At 46.8% G+C, this 21,170-nt stretch overlaps 1 protein-coding gene across 1 annotated transcript in view; it reads left to right on the forward strand.

Moving 5' to 3' along the window:
- Positions 1-21,170, forward strand: part of RHOA (ras homolog family member A) — a 54,880-nt gene that overhangs the window by 28,022 nt on the left and 5,688 nt on the right. The window contains exons 2-4 of the mRNA XM_075006101.1: positions 9,410-9,567; positions 12,301-12,421; positions 17,177-17,307. Of these exons, the coding sequence (XP_074862202.1) occupies positions 9,412-9,567; positions 12,301-12,421; positions 17,177-17,307 (408 nt within the window). The 5' untranslated portion in view covers positions 9,410-9,411. The remainder of the gene's footprint in view (positions 1-9,409; positions 9,568-12,300; positions 12,422-17,176; positions 17,308-21,170) is intronic.

Here is a 21,170-nt window from a genome sequence, read left to right on the forward strand (position 1 = left end):
GACGTTTGTGGTACAGAATGCCAGGTTGCACATGTCAAGCCTGTAGCATTGGCTGGTGAGCGTTTACAAACCGGCATCCCACACTGTCCACAAGGTGGTGTCGCCCACAACAGAGGTGCGCAGATCCCTGGCGTGGTGGGAAAACCCCGAGAATCTGCTAGTGGGGGGGTGCCTTTTCACCAACCACAAATTTCTATTTTTTTTTCTTACTACCGATGCTTCCCACATAGGATGGGGAGCGCACATCAGCGACAAGGTAACGCAAGGGCTATGGTCCCCTGCGGAACAGACACTGCACATAACCATGCCGGAGCTCAGAGCAGTGTTCAACGCCTGCAAACATTTTCCAGATTACCTAGTAGTCTAAAGTAGTCGGGATTCAATACCAGCAATACCTCCACTATGTTTTACATCAGTCGACAAGGAGGAGCACGATCCCGTGCCCTGTGTGTGGAAGCACTCCAATTGTAGAATTGGTGCATCGCCAACAACATAACATTGAAAGCCTCGTACTTGCTGGGCGTTCACACCGTGAAAGCAGATCAGCTGAGCAGGCGCTTTGCAATCACGCACGAATGGCAGATCCGCTCCGATCTGCTACGGCGCATTTTTCGTACATGGGGGTTTCCCCAGATCGATCTGTTTGCCACAAGGTCTTGCACAAAGCCAGAAGGGAGAGAGCTCGCATGATACTCATAGTCCCACTTGGGATCCGCAGCAATGGCTTCCCTTGCTTTTGTGCATGTTGGACCACCCACCGCTCCCTCTACCGGTGGCACCGGACTTACTCACGCAGGCTCAGGGGTCCTCAGTGCACCCGCACCCTCAGGGTCTGCACCTACAAGCATGGCTAATCCATGGCTCAGCTCTTTAAAGAGCACGTGTACAGAGGGAGTACAAGTCCTGGAATGTAGCCGAAGGACCTCCACCAGGAGGACTTACAAGCAGAAATGGACTCGATTCACACCCTGGTGTTCCGCCAAGCAGTTAGCTCCCCTTGACGTTCCTATACCTGTAATACTAGAATACTTATTGGACCTTGAGAGGCGGGTTTTCTCTATCCTCGCTAAAGGTCCACCTCGCCGCTATATCAGCCTTTCGGCATACAGAGGAAGGGCCCATGGTATTCGCCCATCCTATTGTTACCAGGTTCTAGAAGGGGCTGGTAAACCTGTACCCCCCTCGGAAACCGCTTCCACCATCGTGGAATTTGGACTTGGTGCTCAGCACACTATCGGGTCCACCTTTTGAACCATTAGCCACAGTTCCCATACATCTCCTTATGATTTAAAAAAAAAACAAAACCTTCCTCCTTGCTACTATGTCAGCCCGCAGAGTGAGTGAGCTCACGGCAGCGATGGCAACGCCGCACTGCACAGTATCCTCAAAGGAGGCGGTAATCTTTAGGCTGTACCCAGCCTTTTTTCCAAAAGTGTCTTCGGAGTCCAATCTTAACGAGCCAATAGTTTTACCCGAAGCCTCACAGCTCCAGCACGGAGGCACGCCTGCATCTCCTGGATATGAGGAGGGCATTGGCCTTCTACATAGACAGAACTAAGTCCTTCCGGAACACGGACAGGCTCCTAGTCTCTCTCTCTCCCAGGTCAAAAGGAGAAGATGTCTCTTCACACAGAATCTCTAAGCACATTGTGTCCTGTATAAAAATGTGTTACGAGCTTCAAACTGCTCCTTTGCTGGCCCCGCCCAGGGCTCACTCCACCAGGGCGGTGGCGGCGTCAACAGCCTTCTTCAAGGGCATCACGTTAAGACAGCTGTAGAGCGGCGACCTGGTCTTCCTACGACACCTTTGCCGAGCATGATGCCCCGCCTCAGGTATTCGAAGAGGATACCCATCTGTTGACAGCAGTCCTCTCGGGGGCAAGCTGCACATCAACCGATTACCCACCTCCTTACTTGGGTTACTGCTGGGTAAGTCACCTATTGTGGAGCACCCACGGGGACCACTCGAAGAAGAAAGAGAAGTTACTCACTCACCTGTAGTAACGATGGTTCTTCGAGATGTGTCCCCGTGGGTGCTCCACCACCCGCCCATCCTCCCCGCTTCGGATCTCTGTCTAGTGTTTTTCAGGAGCATCCGAGGCGGTTGGTCAAGGAACTGGCGGGGACCGGATCGCACACATGACCGGGGGTGCGCGGGTGGGGGGCGGCGCACACTGGCGCATGCACAATCCAGGAGAAACTGCTGGAAGACTTCTGATCTGCAGCGCCAGGTGAGCCCAACACCTATTGTGGAGCACCTACGGGGACACATCTCGAAGAACCATTGTTACTACAGGTGAGTAACTTCTCTTTTGTCACTCTAAATTTCAACATTTAAAAAAAAAAAGTTAGAATGGAAAAACTAAGGGTGTGAAAACTTGCTAGCATTTATTCTATTGCACTCAACAGTAAAAAGATGTGTTGGTAGTGAGAGCTGCACACGTATTCTTGAAAAGCTGAAATACTGATTTTTGGCTAACTTACAGATTTTCCATTTTAAAAAGTACACTGATTTGACTATGGGAAAATGCCATTTTTGATCCAACTTTAAAAACCCAATTAATAGGTTTCATCACTACTGCACTGGAAGTTTTGTGCAGTACTAGATATCTACAACTTCCTTGGATGCTGGTCCCTATGTATATTCCTCTGTGGGTACTTCATATGCCTGAGACTAGAGAAATCTTGCATGTGGTGTGTGTGGGGGCCAGCATTCTTGTCTTCAAACCTGTAACAATTTTTTTAATTTTGTCCTGAGTTTTGTTAGTATGGGTAGTGTTTAGTTGGATTCTGTGGATTGGGATCCCCTTTGTTCCAGTATAGGAATTAGATTATGCGCAGCACACTGGCCTTAAAGTTACTCTTATCCCCATTCCTTCTCCATGGCCAGTGACCTCTTCTGCTACCTGCACAGCCTTGTAGAAACTGCACCTGGCAGAGATGTGCTCTGTCATTCCTTCCCTAGCCAGATTCAGTAGATGCAAGAATTTTGAAATAAAATGTACCTTTATGGAAAAGCTGGAAGTCCCAGTCAGACCCAGGCTTGCACAAACCACCGTCCCCAGTACACTAGACCAAGTATCAAGGTATGTACCATCTGTCACAAGGCCTGACTTGAGACTGAGGGAGTTCACCCCTACAGACTGTCTAGGTTTCATCAGGAGTGCAGGGATCAGTCTTGTGAGCCCAAGAGCAGTAAGCACAATAAGCACTCTAAAGAGGACTGATCCCTCCCAAACCCCATTCATATCCTCTCCGACATGGGAGGCTTATGAGAAAAGGCTCTGCTGGTACCAGACTCCTCGCCAGCAAAAACTTCATCAGTGGTACCATCTGGGTAGCTGTTGGGTCACTGCAAATTCAGATGAAGAGCACTCACCAAGAATCTCGGCTATTGCCAGTACCACCGCGATAGCCTATGGGTGTAGCAATGCACAGACTCTCTACAGTAGTGTCTTCCATTAGGGGAGATGGAGCCCGATGCACCCCAGGAAGTGGAGAGAGGCAACATTCTAGTACATGTCTTTGCTCCACGAAATCTTGGGAGGCTGTAGCTGTCAAAACTCTAACAAGTCTCCAAGCATGCAGGACCTCAGATTGTTCAAAGGGTTATAATTTGGCCACATTTGGTTTCTTTTTTTCCTGTGCACAGGCTAGCATGGAACAACTTCAACCTAGATCACTAAAATATGGCAAAGATTTATAACTAACAGAAACCATGGTATTTCATGGGACATGTTGGAAAACCTTAAGTCTAAATGAGTTACACCTACTGCTGAATTTACCAGTTTGGGGGAAAACTGCATCTCTGACCTTTAGACATCACAAAGCCTGCATCTTGGCAGGGAGTTAGGCTAGATGACCTTTGCAGTCCCTTCTAACCCCATGCTTCTATAATCTCCTATGTGATGGCCCGCACAAAAGGCGTGCTCTTTGGTCTCTGGCTTCTGGCTATCACGTGTGATTCCCTTCCCTCAGACCAGGGATTTAAGGTGCAGTCCCCCTACTATTTTAAGCAATTCTGGCCTAGCTCACGTCATCGTTTCACCATCTCTAGGAATGGGAACAGTTATTTACCAGCGAAATGACCATGTTCGCAGAGCTCTGAGGTACAGTAGAACCTCAGTTGGTAACACCAGAGTTACAAACTGACCAGTCAATCACACGCCATGTTTGCAGCTGAAAGTATGCACTCAAACAGCAGCAGAGAATGGGGGGAAAAGTAAGTACAGCACAGTATTGTTAAATGTACATAATTAAATAAGGGAAATCGGCATTTTTCTTCTGCATAGTCGTTTCAAAGCTGTATTAAGTCAATGTTAACTTTTGAAAGAACAAAAACAAACAACCTTCTTTCCTGATCTATTTGTAACTCTGGGGTTCTACTGTATTTTTCTTTTAGGTTTTCTATATATATTTTTGCTTCTATTTAAAAACAATCCAAGATCAAGTACATACTTAGTTTACCTTGAACCCCTTAAGAGGGTTTACCCCCACTTGGTTACAAAAACCAAAAGAAATTGTGGCTAAGCAGGAATATTGATGTGTGAACTTTCAGTTAATGGGAGCTACTTTTGTTAAATTATAGTATAACTTCAGGGAATTACTGAGTAAAATGTGTCTTAAAGGTATTGTGATAAATTCTAAAGGTTTTGGGCTGAGTTAAGGAAATGTCGTCATTGTCCCTACCATGGAAACTAGTCGTCAGATTCATGCTGTGCAGGGTGGTGAGCCTGCTATGGGTTTCCTGAAGCTGTTAAGCCATCTTATTTTAAAAGAACCCTGTGTAATTGTAGAGGAAAGTGATCCATTATAAACATGGAACAAAATAGTAAGAGCCTGTTCTGCTCCATTGCTGTAGAAAATTTTTTTCTGAGACATGTATAGGTTCCATATAAAGCCCTAGAAAAAGTACTTAATTCTGTATGTGTCAAATGTTTTCCACCAACTATTCTAAATCCCAGTTGCAGTAAAACCATTGAAGTGAAAAGCCATAGGTGACATCGTTCTGGAAATTTTTGCTTTGCAATTTTTTGAGATTAGTTAGCAAAACAGGTAGTTTTAACTGCAAGACATATTTTAATAAATATACATCAATTAAGTATTAAATGTAGTTAGTGAATTGAATGGCTTGTTTCTCGTCATCTGTGTCTGTCAGGTTTTTCAAATTCTTGGAGCACCTCTTCTCCCAACTCATTTTTATTTATAGATTAGAGAAAGGAAATGTGCTTTCCTGTTTCAGCTCCCAACTGGTGTCTGACCTGTAAACAAGCTAGTCACTGAACTGAGCTAGCTGAATATTTTGAATAGAGGAAATCATCTTTGCAACTGCAGAGGAGGCTAGTGCTTTGTCATTTGCTGTAGTTCCAGGTGATTAGACAATGACTCTTACAGTTCAGTGGTTTGAATTTCTTCAAATCTTTGGTAGTAAACATGTACTGCTTATATATATTTCATTTATGAATTATTTTAATAGAATATAGGGTGTTTAGCTTAACATAACAAACAAGAAGTCATGTAGCACTTTAAGGGCGAACAAAATTTATTAAGTCATGAGCTTTCATGAGGCAGACCATTTTTTCCAGATCGGGAGATAGAGCTGTACCAGAAATGGCAGGATGGTTTTAAAAATGCAGAGATCCAAAAAATCTTTGAAATAAAAACTGACAAATCCTGTGGGTCTGACTTGTCAGGTTTTTATTTCAATATTTTAAAGTGCTACTGGACTGCTTTTTTGTTTTGATTAAATATAGACTATCAAGGCTATCTATCCATTATTTATATGACTGCTTGTTTTGTTAGAATACAGACTAACACAGCTACCTCTCTGTTACTATTTAGCTTTTACAAAGTTGTTGTCATCTGAGTTAAGTTTAAGTGCATTTAGGTATTAGAAATCTAATTCAAATATTAAAAAATCCATTAGAATTAAAATTCTAAAAGGAAATTCATTACAACCCCCTGTTTTTACTTGCTGAGTATTTCCCAAAATTACATAGAGCTAAACGGCTGTAGGTTTGGCCTCTACGCAAATGTGACACTTTTTTTTTTTCTTTTGCAAGCTTAAGCAAAATCCCATTAATCACTTAGACTTTTTTTCCTCTCATTCTTAATGAACTTGTATCTTATTTAAATATTAAACACACTTCAAGGCCTCAACCAAAAGTAAATCTCAAGGTGGGCATGCATATATTCCTCCCTAAGACCTAATGCTTTTAGTCTGAAAAGCTTTCTGATCAGAAAGACATGGGGGTGGTATTGTCCAGGGGTCTACCACCTGCAGCTCTGGAGCTGTACTTGGCTCTTAAAGACTTTTGTGGCTCCCAACGCTATAATTGACAAGTAAAAAAGAAAACCTCCTGATTTTTTTGGATAAACAGTAAATGTCTAAGAGCCCAACAATGAACTATTTAAATAGTAAACAATATGTGATCTGGAAACGTTGGAGAACTCCTCCTTTAATATGTGCAGTGCATTGTGGGACATGATACTATCTGTTTTGATCATGTGGTTAAAGTCTTGAGCTTGGAAAGGAAAAGGAAGCCTGCACAAATTTTAAGAGAGAAAATTGAGATTAAATGTGAAGTAAAATTGCCATAATTAAAATGGGTTTGCGAGTGAAAGTCAGGAAGACAGTGGTACAAACACACAGTGTGAGGTAACAGAATATGTAAAGTTTGCGAACGTTCTGCAGCAAATGTATCATGTTACAGATCACTCTGTGCATCTGTGCACGTGTGCGCACATGCCCTGTTCTTAAAATAGGGTTACCAAAAGTATGGTTTGACATTATTCATTAAGACCATCTTGTATTCACATGCATTGCAGCTCTTGAGTTATTGAGTGTTTTACTGAATGTGGAAAAAATGGCTGCTCTTGCTAGTTTGGTTGCTGACTCCTGGTCTTGTCAATGCCAGTTCATCATCACAACATTTCTCTTGAGGTCCATCAGATTTGTTTCAGTGGCATCTATCATTTTCATTTTTAGAAGGTTTAGTATTTATTGTTGAGATAATTGCAGATGTGAATCGTATTGCTGACTGCCGTCAGGTCAGGTTTAAAATGCTTTCCTGCCCTCTGTGTACAGACTATGTGCAACATAATAGAACTACAGTGATTCCTCTTCTGAGAAGGACAGGCTTCAAACAGGCCCTCTTGCATGGAGGAGGCAGTTTAGTGGGTCATCACTCTGTGGGTAAATGGACTGAACTCTCCTCCCATGCAAAAAAAATGGGGAACTCAGCTGCTGCTACAATCACAGGCTATATACTAGAGGCAACCAGGTTATGCTGCTATATGCTTAGCTGACTGTTTATAAGTGAAGAGCAGGTTCCTTTTTTGCCAGTGTTCCCTGTAAGCTCAGCATTTGGGTCACCAGCCAGGAGAGATTCAGATGCTGCCCAGCTGGCAACATAGATGGTACACATCTGCATATGCCTTGGTGCACACAAAATTTATTTGGCCTATGCACAGAAAAAAATTGGAGGGAACACTGCTCTCAGCCCTTCTATTGTGCGCCCAGATTAGCGAAAGATCTAAATAACCTTGAACAAGCTAGGGGGGCTGTCCTACAGTTAATTGAGTTAACTTGATGATGATGATGATCTGTCTTGATTTCAAAATAGCCAGTGATGGAAAAAATCACTACACCTTTGATAAATTTTATTCTAATGCTAATTACACAACAAAAAAAAGTACATCTTATTTCCGGTATGAATTTGTCTGGCCTGAGCTTTTCAGTCTCCGAATCTTGTTATGCCTTTTTCCACTTGATTGAATCTTCTGCTAAGACAAAGACATTATCGTGTCTTTGTCTCTAGTGCAGGAGCTCTCATATGGACTGTAACCAAGTCACTCCTTACATTCCGTAAGTAGAATGAGCTCTTTCGTAAGGCATGTTTTCTGAAACTTGAGCCTTTTTTGGTCCTCCTTTTACGCTCTCCAGTTCATCAGCGTCGTCCTTGAGCTGTGGTGATCAGAACTGGGCGCAATTTTCCCGCAGCAGTCATACCAATGCCAGATAAAGAGAGAGAATTTTTTTTTTTATTCATGCTGCGGATTCCCCTGCGTATGCATCCATGGACTGGGTTGGCCTTCTTTGCCTACAGCATCCGACTGGGAGCTCATTCAGGTCACTCTCCCTCCATCAGCACCCTCAAATGTGCATAGCCTATTGAGGACTGTTGTCTTAGCTAGAGTGACCGTGCTTGATGGTATTGCATCTGGCATCCTAGAGAGAAATTCCCAGATCAGGTCAATCCTGCAAATCTCCAAGTCTCTGGTATGGCCCAGTGAGTGACACTAAGCAGGGTCGAGGTGCATGCCCCTTCTCACGTTTATGGGTAGTTAACAAGCACACTACACTGGGGGGAGGGGGTGTTCATCCTTCCAAAAGGGCCAAAGAGTACACAATGCTGCTTTTGAATGTTATGAGCAATCGGAGGAAGGCCACATCTTTGCAAGGTTATGGCATTTTGTACAAAGCTGAACAATTTTGTGCTCAGTGTTTTGGCATTAACACCACCTGGAAGAGCTAGAGGCATTCCAAGCCTACCTGTCTAGGTCAGAGGCTCTAGATTTCTGATCCATATAGTGATACAGACAGCATGCCAGCTTGGAGTCGGAGCTTTCTCAGCACAGAGTGTGTGTCCTGAGGCAAGACCTGGACTTGATGTAGCAGGTGACAAGACCTCTTCATCAGAGGATGTCCAATTTGCTGCAACCATTTGAAGCTTGCTTGCAGCCTGAACTTCCCAATGCTTGCAGCCTGAACTTCCCAGTGCAGCTCCATTTGCACCCTGGGGGTCTGCTTTTTGCTCATCCTTCAAGATATAGCACAGGCAGCCTGATACCTTGAAGGGTAGAGCTGAAATGCTCTGACTTCTCCATAAGCAAGGCAAAATTGTCAGTATAATGTTGGTCAGTGGATACTTTTTGATCAACCTTGATCCCAACATGTGGACTAGAAGCCTTAATACCTAGTTGATAACTGGATGAAATAGTGCTGGGACAAGAATTCATCCACCACGATCACATCATCTTTGAGTGTCACTGCTACCTAAGAAAGAGTCTCCCATTGTATTTGTAAGGCCTGTAAGCAGCAGAATAAGCTCAATAAGCACACTTCATTGAGCTCAGAATTCATTGGTAAGATGCCATTATGAGAAAATTGAAGACCGAAGGAGTTGAAAACAATCCCTACGACAGGCGTTAGGGTGGTGAGGTTTTAAGAGCAAGGTGACTTGCTCAAAACTGATGCCACACAAAGCAATCTTTAATGAACTGGTGTACCGGTTTGCAAACTTCCTGCTGATAGGGGACATAGCAATCAGTTACTCAGTTACTAGCATCTGTGTTCTATAACGGATGTAACAGAACTGTCCATTGTGTTTTGTTTTTTTTTTTCCAGCTATGGCAGCCATTCGGAAAAAACTGGTTATAGTAGGTGATGGTGCCTGTGGAAAGACCTGTCTGCTGATCGTATTTAGCAAAGACCAGTTCCCTGAAGTTTATGTTCCCACGGTATTTGAAAATTATGTAGCAGATATTGAAGTGGATGGAAAGCAGGTAGGTGCACACTTCTGCAACCCCTAAATATTGGTTATTTTATTCAGAACGGTGTGGGCATACGTGTGGGAAACATCTGAAGAGAGGTTTGTCCTCACAGGACCCAAAACAGGGCTACAGCACACATGGAGGGAGAGCTCTCCTGTGAGTGGTGAGGTTTTTCTTTAAGCGTCAGCAAAATCCCACTAGCCTCTGGGCTGAAAAGGTGAATAACATGCAGTGGTCTGGGGCATGCTCCTGCTGCAGTAATTCATTTTTCTAGCAGTGATGGATGGAATAAGGCAGAGGCACCCTCTTGTGAAGAGCGGACGGGGTGGCAGTGTTTCTGGAGGGGTTAGCTGGTTCACTATTTTAGCAGTTCCACCAGTCAGTTTTGCACACGCTATGGTTCTTCAGGAGCCTCTCTACCTTTCTACTTGTGGAGTTTACTTTTGGTGATAAGCATGCAGCACCTTGTTCAAAATGACATCTGGCGGTTAGCATGCAAGTGCATTCTCACCGCACTGTTACCAGCTGCCCTAGCTTCTATGGGGTGGAATGCGCCCTGTAGGGGCCTCTGATCCTTCTTTGCCCCCAGTAGTGACGGGGACCTCTTTGGTGTCCAGATTGACTAGGGAAGCTTGACTAAATAACTAATAAAATCCCTCTTCTGGCACTTAAACCAGCCAGAGACAGCTTAGGTTATCTCTTTTAGAACATCTTACATTTAACTACAGCTTTCCTTATATTGCTTCCCCCCTGCAAGGAGGGTAAGTGTGCTTCAGTCACAATGGCCATACCACCTTACTTTCTGGCACCAAAGATAGTTATGAGGCCCCACCATGCCTGAGGCCATGTCTACATTGCCAGTAGACAGATGCTGCTGGAATGAATGCCGTGGTATCAGTTCAGTGGGGCTGGTGAAGACCTGTAAGGTGATGGCAAAGATCTCTTGTCAACTTCCATTTTTCAGCTTCCCAAGAAGAGTAAGGAAAGTAGTCAGAAGGCATTTTGCATCAAAACAGCACACTGTACATCCTACAACAACTCAAAGTATGCTGCATCGGCTTCAGTTATGATGGTCACATAACTGAAGTAGAGAACCATAGGTTGACCTAATGCATCAGTGTAAATGTTGCCTAAGCTGGTATATGACTTGCACCTCAACCAATATTTTCCAGAGACGCCATTCCTATCCCAGGGAAATGTACCTGACCACTGTGTTAAAAGAACTCCCTGGATTTACCTAGACAGAACAAAATTTACTAAGGCAAACTCGGTTTATAGTTCATGGAGAGACTCCTGGGCAGCTCTTTCTCCAGACAGGCCATCCCAGTGGATTAAGAAATGCATAGAATTGTTAGATCCTAACTAAAGTACTAGGCTCTGCAGGCTTAAGAAATTCTACTAGAACTATTGTTACAGCTGTGGCTTCTTTCGGGCACATTCCTACTGGAGTAGGAGCAGCAGCATGGTGCTCAGTGCGTACCTTAACCAAGAGTTTTTGTCTTTTGGATTTGAATTATGATGTGACATTAAGTGGAGCAATGCTGTAATCCAGAGCTAATAAGAGTACTCCTCACCTGCCTCTTTCCTACGGGAACACTGCTTATTAGTCTCCCACAAGCGGGAATGCACCGGTGCCCTCCAAGGGGAGAAAGCACAGGCAACTAAAGGGTATACACTGCTCCATAGGCTAGAGCAGCTGACTTCACCACTATGCTGCTGGACCCCTCAGGTGGCACAGCTTTAGAAGAGGACTCCATGTGTATATACCAGGAGCCTTCTTCCACTAATGTGAAGGCACAGAGGGGATGCAAAGAATGAGTTACTGGTAACTTCTCATTTTGAGCCCAACTCTGCTGTTATAGGAATGCAAATACCCTGGAAGTCTGTGGTAGATGCAGCCTATAATTGGGAGTAACATGTTTTCATAAGTTAAACAATTGACCGTTGTTCAAGCATATTAAAGTCTGCAGTCAAGTTACGGCCTGTCTCACTTAACCGTGGCTGCTTGTAAAGCTTCCCAGGTTCATTTTTTTGGGGGGTTGTGGCTCTTTTTGTGTGTGGACTCGATCCATTTCAGTGTTTGCCATTTACAAATATATTGTTGTAGGTATTTATTTACTACCACTTATGGTCTTCTAGTCCTCACTCTTTTTCATTTGTTTCCCGCCCCCCCCACCCCAAAAAAAAATTGAGTTTAATTCTCCTCCTAGCCCTGTCCCAAACTGAGGTCTTAAAAGATTCTCCTTCATTTAGCCTTTAGCAATAATGCACACAACAAGAAAATCAGCTTGATTTCAAAGCAGATTGCACATTGATGTTCCCACTGTGGTGGTGATAAATGGGTAGAACTACAAAAAAAAAGTGGCCCTCTGACACTTTTTTCTCTTTTGGTTGGTGTGGGCATGTATAGCCCTGCTTCAGAAAGCCTGTAGAGCAGCTTCCCAGCTCTGAGAACTATTTTTAGGCTATTATATCCCATCAGCTCCTCCGTCTGGCTTTTCTTTCTGGTAGCTCCCACTCTTCAGAGATGTTGGGATGGCCATTGATACCTTGTCGATTGTGTGGGCGGTCAGAGGCAAAGAACAGACAACCCACTTTCTCTTTGTGAAAGTGGAGTGCATGGTGTTTCCCTTCCGTTGAGTCATGTTAACTGAAATCCGCTCTCTAGTTGGCTTGGGCTGCTCAGCCTTGAGGCAGATATCCCCTGATCATTTTGGTTAACTTCCTTCACTCTTTTTTCTGCAGGTTGAGTTGGCTCTCTGGGATACAGCAGGACAAGAAGACTATGATCGTCTTAGGCCGCTATCCTATCCAGATACCGATGTTATACTTATGTGTTTTTCAATTGATAGTCCTGATAGCTTAGGTAAGTAGAACGGCATCAAAGCACTTTTCTTAGGTCCCTGTATCACTAGGAGACTGTGTACTGTGCAGCCTTTAAATCATTCAGGCTTGACTTGAATGAACTCGGATTTCTACTAATCACACTTACACACATTGCAAAGCTAATTTGGATATTTCGTGTCGTGAATCCTTGCTCTTCAAGTGGCATCGCTGTGGGTACTGCACTTCCGGTGCACAGGCTCGCCGTTTGCTTTTGATCAGAGACTTTCAGCCAGCGCATGCGGTGTGCACCACCTGTGCCTCTCCTGAGACTATGGCCAGGTCGACGCTAGGGGAGGAAGTCAATGGAGGTGAGCAGCTCCAGTGACGTGAACTGCATAGCTGGAAGCAATGACCCTTACATCGATTTTCTGCGCTGTCCCCACAGAGGGAGGACAATGGGAGAAACTCTCCAGCTGACTTCCCTTAATCCTTGTGACCTGAGGAATACTGAGGTTGACAGGGTGTCCTCAGTGTTTGATTGATTTAGGGGGTCCATACTAGACCTGCTAAACCAAACCCCAGATGATTTTCCTCTGAAGCTCCACCCATGGTAAGTGTAGACAAGCCCTAAAGAGAGTTGTGCAAGCATGGTGCCTCAATGTCTTCTCAATTCCCACAGATCTAGCCTGCGTGCTTCAAGTTAGCCACTTTTGTTTCCAGTTTAGTCCTTTGTTGAAGTTCAGTTAATTAGTGTAGCCTGGCATTTTTAGTTCATTTACTTCTGGGGGTCTTTATTTCCCTCACCTACACCTCAGGAGTCCTTGTCCCTGCTAGGATGCAAATGTTGCCCCTGCTGTTGGCACACTAGCCCAGTTAAGAGTGGGCATGCCAAAGGCATTCGCGGCTCAGAGGAGAGACATATCCCTCCAGAGGTGCAAGTTTTGTGCAGTCCTGAAGGGCAGAGCTATTAAAAACAGGAGCTAAAACTTGAGCGCCTCATGATGGAGTGAGTACTCTTCTTCCTGCCAGAATCCAGGTCAGAGAACGTCCAAACATCAGCCTGCAAGTCAGCATAGTGCCCTGTCTGTTCACCACCGTGTTCACCCAGGTCGTTGAAAGAAAAGATGCCAGAAGGTACTGGGAAGGCCTCCAAGACAAGGGCTGTGTCTACACTAGCTCCCTACTTCGAAGACTGTATGGTAAGTAGGGTGTCCAGAGACTATTAATGAAGTGCTGCGCTCCATATGCAGCGCTTCGTTAAGCTAATTCTTCCCCATGGCAGGGACTTTGAAGTTGCCCAGGCACTTCAAAGTACCGGCGGGTTAGCCGCAGCTACACGCGAGCTGGCACTTTGAAGTTTAACGCTTCGGCCTTGCTGCGTGGGAGAATTAGCTTAATGAAGTGCTACATATGCAGCGCAGCGCTTCATTAATAATCACCCGACACCCTACTTACCATGCTGCCTTCGAAGTAAGGAACTAGTGTAGATGCAGCCAAGGTGTTTCAGCTCTCATAAAGAGCTTCTTTCAGAAAGATCTGTCTCGGCAGATATCAACCCTTTCTGAGCCTTTGGGTACTGCCTAGGTACCACTAGAGGCTTCAGGCTCCTGTGGTACCAATAGTACTTTCAAGGCCCAGCGTTAATTTGGGAGCTGTGGTTCTAAGTGGGCTTTGGAACCTACACTGACTCCAGCACCCTCTAAGTATGACCAGAGCAGCGGAGAGAAACAGTTTTGCTTCTGTCAAGCAAGTAACAGTAACCTCTGGTACCTGGCCACATGACTTCCTGAGAAATGGAAAAGTCTAAGCCATCTTGTGCTGCCCATTCTGCAAGACAGTCAATCTCATCACTACCTGATTGAGTTCCATTTCAAGAGACTCATTGAAGTGAAGCCCTCTCTCAGCTCCCCTGACTGACCTGCTAATGTGGTTTAGGTGCACCAAGGACCTGTATGTCTCCAGTGAGCATCCCTTAATGCATACCTGTTCTAATTGTAAGAGTTACTTATGGTGACCACAATGACCTCAGTTACCAGAATTACATCTCTTTCTGGTAACACTCATTTCCCCAGCAGCTTCTGGGTTAGGCAGAGCTCCCCTCTCCAATGTTGAGGGAGACCTTTTGTCCGGTTGTTACTTTGTCTTACCAATATAGAGGCTCTTTTCCTGATGCTTATAAGGAAAATTACTCCTGTGAGAGAGACTGGTGCTCCTTCCCCTTGGTATGAGCAATGGTGAATATCGCCTCATGTTCCTGATGTTTTCCTTCAGAGGCAATATTGGGCTCTTTGGACTGCCTACTGACAGCAGTTTTCTCACTGGGGCGTTCAGGACAGGTAGTCTTGTACTCCATATTTTCCTCATCAGTCATCTCCATTGCAGAAGGAAATCTCTGAGGCACAAAAGGCCAGCGTGGATAAGAAGGCTACTCCATAAAAACTTAACATCTTCTCATCTTTCCCAGCTGAAGCTGTGATTCTGTCCCCACAATACATGGCCAACAACTTTAAACAAGTTCAGGATGTAATGGAACGGGGTCTTTTCTCACAGTCAAGTCCCTTAGAATGGGTCCAAGAGTCTCAACAAGTGTCACCTTCTGCGGGGGTGGACTTGCCCATAAATGAAGCCTTTCTTGATCCTGCCAAAACCATCTGGCAGACTGGCAGTTACATGAGGGTGGTAAAAGCAGATAATCCTTGGCTGGTACATAATTTCTCTCTGAGGCAGCTGCAGGAGAAATGCAGGGAGCAGAGGAAGCCATCCTATGTTGCCTTCATTGACCTAACCAAGGCCTTCGACTTGGTCAGCAGGGATGGACTGTTCAAACTGCTCCACAAGATAGGATGTCCACCACAGTTACTCAAGATGATTCAGTCTTTCCACGAAGACATGAGAGGAACCGTCCAATACAATGGCACATTATCGGATCCTTTCAGCATCAGGAGAGGCGTCAAACAAGGATGCATCCTTGCTCCGACATTGTTCAGGATCTTGTTTGCACTCCTCCTTAAACACGCCTTTGGATCTTCAACAAAGGGCATCTTTTTGCACACAAGATCTGACGAAACTTTAATCTTGCAAGGCTGAAAGCTAAATCTAAGGTGCGGGAAGTCCTCATCAGAGATATGCTGTTCGCAGATGACGCTGCTGTTGTCAGACACAGAAGACCAGCTTCAGAAGCTGCTGGATCAGTTCTCCAAAGCATGCAAGGACTTTGGGCTCTCCATCAGCCTAAAGAAGACAAATGTACTTGCTCAGGACGTTGCTGTTTCTCCATCAATCAGCACTGACAACTATACGTTAGAGGTCATCCACAAGTTCGTTTACCTCGGGTCCACCATCACTGACACCCTGTCCTTGGAGACTGAGCTAAATAGGAGGATCGGAAAAGCAGCCACAACTCTGTCCAGACTCAGCAAGAGAGTGTGGAATAACATCAAGCTGTACACCCACACCAAAATGCAAGTCTACAGAGCCTGCATCCTCAGCACCCTCCTTTACGGCAGCGAGTCTTGGACCCTGTATGCCCGCCAGGAAAAGAGGCTGAACGTCTTCCACTTGCGCTGCCTCAGGCGCATCCTTGGAATATCGTGGAAGGACAGAGTGACCGACGCCGCCGTCCTCGAGCAAGCTGGAATCCCAGCTATGCACACCGTTCTCAGGCAGCGGCAGCTCTGCTGGCTTGGCCACGTCCACAGGATGAATGATGGAAGGATCCCAAAAGACACCCTGTATGGTGAGCTAGCCTCTGGCAAGAGACCTCCCGGATGCCCCCAGCTGCGCTACAGAGATGTTTGCAAGAGACACCTTGGGGAAGCAGACATCAAGCCAGACAGCTGGGAGGAGCTGGCAGACGATCGCAGCAGATGGAGGCAGGAACTATACAAGGGCCTTCAGAAGGGTGAGTTGAGGATCAGACAGCTAGCAGAGGAGAAGCGAGCCCACAGAAAGCACAGCAAGGACCTGCCAGACACCCATTACGTATGCAACAGATGCAGCAAGGACTGTCACTCTTGTGTGGGTCTTCACAGTCACAGCTGACGCTGCAAATGAGGATGCCAAACGGAACTACGAAGGGCGCGATCCATAGCCTATGTAGGCTGAAGGGTGCTACTAACTAACATAATATTTTATTTGACTTTTTTTTTTTATTTTCACACCCTTCAACTAACTCCTTGGTGGCTGAAGCTGTAAATGAATGTGTCAGGCAGACCCATGCTAAATTCACCCCGTATAATAAGGATCAAAAATATCTTGGCCTTTTGAGCCATATGGCTTATTGGTCTCTAAGGCTACACTGCACAAATTGTCGGGCTCTCATGGCAAAGTACAATTATATTGGTAAGTCACCCGGTCTATTGAACACTTTCCAACAGACCCTCAAGAATAGTTCCAGGCCATCATAGCTTAAAGCCTCGTGGACATAGAGCGTGGGGCCTGACTTTCTGGATGTGAAGGGGCTGGGGGAAATACGTATTCTAGTGACCAGGAGAATGGAGATTAGAGACTTCTTGGACAGAAATTTTGAAAGGTGACAGCTACTCCCTGGCTTTAAAACATTTGCTTATTTGATAGCTGTTGGAACAAAGGAGAAGGAAGTGAGATGTTTAGTCACTTACTTCTTGCCAAAAGCTGAATGCAGTTTTGTGTGATAAGGCAGGATAGTTTCATTCAGAATGCAGAAAATTTCCTAAACATGACTTATGTTTTCTTTTTTAGCTTTGTCTGTGGCTTATGAGACACTTTTTTTGCTTTTTTTTCCTCCCCCTGCCCCCCCGCCCCATCCTCCCTCTAGAAAACATCCCTGAGAAGTGGACCCCCGAGGTAAAACACTTCTGCCCCAATGTGCCTATCATCCTGGTAGGAAACAAGAAGGACTTGAGAAATGATGAGCACACACGACGGGAGCTGGCAAAAATGAAGCAGGCAAGTTTCTTTCTGTCCTTGCAGTAAATGTGACAGCTAACAAGCACATTAGTGCCATGTCTGTGCTGATCAGCAGCTCTCTGGGGACACCATCCCCCCCAACACTACCTCCTGGAACACAGCGATGGGTCTCATCCCCCTTCTCGGGCAGCTTGGCTGTGCCAAGTAGAGGACCAAGTGCTGGAGTCCTTCATTGCTTCTTTTGCCTCCCCTGCCCCACTTCTGGGTGGCTGTGGCTTGCTAAGCTTATGTACAGCAGGCTCCCCCTTGGTGAAATGGGTGATAGTTGATGAACAAGGTGGTGATCACTGATTAGGGCTTATAGTTAAATGACAAAATATTCAGGCCATACAGATAATAGAAAACGGGCTGGAAATGAGTTGTTCAGGATGGAAAAGGTAAAGCCTATTTGAGATGGAGAAATAACCCACGCAATGGGTTACTGAAGTGTTGTGATTTGCCTGCTTAAAATGAGAACTAGAACGTTAATTCTTCGAGTGATTGCTCATGTCTGTACCAAGTTGGGTGAGCGCGGGCGCACGACCGGTTGCTGGAAGTTTTTTGCCCTAGGCAGTAGCCATGTGGTTGGTGCAGCACCCCCTGGAGTGGTGTTGATATGATGAACAACCTAGGCACCACCCAGCCACACCCACCCCCTGCTCAGTTCCTTCTCGCTGTGCTGCCAGTCATTGGAGCTCTTTCTTTCTCTGCTCAAATCTTTGGTTAGTAGCCTATTACAGTGGAAATAGTTTTAGTACTTTTATAGTTAGTCTTCAGCTGTGTCTACACTAGCTCCTGACCTGAAAGGGAGCATGGTAAGTAGGGTGTCAGGAGATTATTAAACAAGTCCTGCAGGGCATATGCAGCAATGCATTAAGCTAATTCTCCCTCATGGTAACTTGAAAAGCAGAAAATTTCAAAGTGCTGACTTGTGTGCAGCTGCAGCTAACCCATGGGTGCTTCCAAGTGTCTGGGCTACTTCAAAATCCCTCAAAATTTTGAGGAGTAAAAGGTACTTCGAAGCAGAGTGGGCACTTGGAGGTACCCGTGGGTTAGCCGCGGCTACGCGCAAGCTGGCTCTTGGAGGTACCCGTGGGTTAGCCGCGGCTACGCGCAAGCTGGCTCTTGGAGGTACCCGTGGGTTAGCCGCGGCTATGAACAAGCTGGCTCTTGGAGGTACCCGTGGGTTAGCTGCGGCTACGCGCAAGCTGGCTCTTGGAGGTACCCGTGGGTTAGCCGCGGCTACGAGCAAGCTGGCTCTTGGAGGTACCCGTGGGTTAGCCGCGGCTACGAACAAGCTGGCTCTTGGAGGTACCCGTGGGTTAGCTGCGGCTACGCGCAAGCTGGCTCTTGGAGGTACCCGTGGGTTAGCCGCGGCTACGAACAAGCTGGCTCTTGGAAATATGCTGCTTTTCAGGTTGCTGCAGGGGAGAACTAGCTTAATGAACTGCTGCATAGGCACTGCAGCACTTCATTAGTAATCTCCTGACACCCTACTTACCATGCTGCCTTCAAGTTGGGAGCTAGCGTGGACACAGCCTCAGTGTTTTAACTAATAGCCAAGGCAGAGCTTTCCGTCCCCCTTGGTGCTGGGAAATACCTGGCTCCCCAAGCTTTAAGACTTGTTCAAAATGTGGCAAATGTGTGCCCAAGTGACCCCCATTCAGCCTGTTTGCTTTGGCTGGGGGAAGGGTACTTGCAAGATCACTGTCCTACTTGTAAAGCCTTTAAGCCCAGAACTTTTGAAAGATGGGGCCCAACACCTTAAAGTCCTTAATGGAGGTGGCTCGTAAGCCTCAAGAGTCTCCAGCAGGAGGGGAGAGGGGAGCCTCCTCAGTGCAAAGTACACCGATGCTGTCAACTATGGTACCACCTCAGGACTCCTGGCACCGTTGCCTGCTCAGCGCCATAGGAGTCGATCTCCTGTGCTGATGAAGAGGAGGCGGCAGCACGAGAGGCATTGCTCGCCGAAGAAGTGGGGCGGCCTCAAGTCCAAGGCTCCGGCATGCATGGCTGAAGGGTGGGAGTTGTGTCCGTTGAAGCCGGTGTGGAGCGGGAGCCCGCAGGCGCTGGACTTGCCCTCAACACTGGAGGCGTTTCGAGCAGCACAAGGACTGCTACAGATGAGTGACCGGTCCTCCTCCGTCTATGGAGGACAGGCGCCATAGCACTGAAACGGAGCGACTGGGGCTCAGGGATAGGATACTGGCACCAACCCTGCGCTCGTGTTGACACCGTATTCGGTGCTGACCTAGCAGGCTGTGGTCCAGTTTCAGGTGCCCTGTACTCCAGCACCGGCACCATCTTCGGTGTGCAGAACATCGGCGCCAACTCCGATGGCCCCGTCATGGTCATCTGCCCCTGAATCAGCATTGGAGTCAGACGCCTGCTCAAGCTACAGAGCGGGAGCTCGAGACGGCCGTGCCATAACCGTCAGAGGCACCGTAGTTGTGGCTCGGGTGATATGGGTTGGCCGCCAGCTTCACTGGCGACTCAGCAGTCGCTCTTCTGGACCCCCTGGGCATTTCACAAGGCGCAGGGCTATGACACTGGAGTCCCCTTTATGTGCCACAGGCCCCTCTAGTCCCATGCTTGGCACCGTTGGTGTCACTGGGTGCCTCACCACCGGAACCAAGACAGGAAATGGCAGTCATCGTGGAGCTGCCTGCATCTACTTCATTGGCGTCGATGTCGGTGCCATTCTCAGCGCCACTGCAGCGGGACTGGGCCCCTTCGGTGACGGCACCATCTGTAATTGTAACTATGGGGCCAATGGGACAGGCGCCAGCCTAGGCACCAGCACCGACTCAAGCGCAGGGAGTGGTAATGGTGCCATTTTGTTACCTGCGGTGGGGTTTTCTGGGCAGCTTATGCCAGCTCTGCCTACGGTACTCCCCCCAGTTTGCCCATAATTTCCATGAAGGGACAAGTTCCTGAACAGGTTTCTACTGCCCTTCCCCTCCAAATGGAGGCGCAAGGGCTATCATTTTCTTCCTCCCTGAATGAGGCAGTGACTGGCTTACCAGCCTCAGCTGTGTTGGGGGATGACAGGGCTTTTCAACAGCTCCTTAGGAGAGTGGCCCAAAACTTGGGTGCAAGCAGAGGAGGTCCAGGATGAAATGGACCCTGTCACAGATATTTTGTTCTCCGCAGGGTCCACCAGAGGGTGGCTCTGCCCATAATCAAAACAATTGCCAGTCTGGCAGACACCTGCTTCTGCCCTTCCTATGGCCTGTAGGAATGCGAGGTGGTACTTTGTTCCATCCCAGGGCTCTGAACATTTGTTCATGTACCTCCCACCTGACTTCCTGGTAGTGGACACTGCTAACCATAGAGCACCAAGGGTTCCAGGGTCCCTTCCCAAAAATAGAAAAGCTCCAATGCTTGGAGCTCTATGGGAGGAAGGTCTATTCAACGGGAAGGTTGCAGTTAAGAATGGCTAACCAGCAGGCTCTGGTTAGCCGGCATGCCTATAATACAGTCAGTGCCCTGTCTAGAGTCTGAGATGATGCCACCCAAAGCCAAGCAGGACTTCACAGCCGTGGTGGAGGAGAACAAACTGATTTCAAAGGCGGCCCTGCAGGCAGCATTGGTTGCTGCGGACGCTGCCATGAGGATTATGGCCTCCGGAGTGGCAGTGTGCAGTGGGACTTGGTTGCAGGTGTCCAGCCTGCCTCATGAGGGCCAGCAGACAATCCAGGACTTCCCCTTTGATGGCCCTACCCCATTTTCAGGTAAGACTGCATAGCCTGAAAGACTCTAGGGCCACCCTCTTCTCCTTGGGCCTGCATACTCCTGCCAACCAATGCAGGCATTTTAACCCCCGTCCTCAGCAAAGACAGTTTTCGCAGCTACAAAGGGAC

This window comes from Carettochelys insculpta, chromosome 11, assembly GCF_033958435.1.
Source record: "Carettochelys insculpta isolate YL-2023 chromosome 11, ASM3395843v1, whole genome shotgun sequence".
In the NCBI taxonomy this organism is placed as follows: Eukaryota; Metazoa; Chordata; order Testudines; family Carettochelyidae; genus Carettochelys; species Carettochelys insculpta.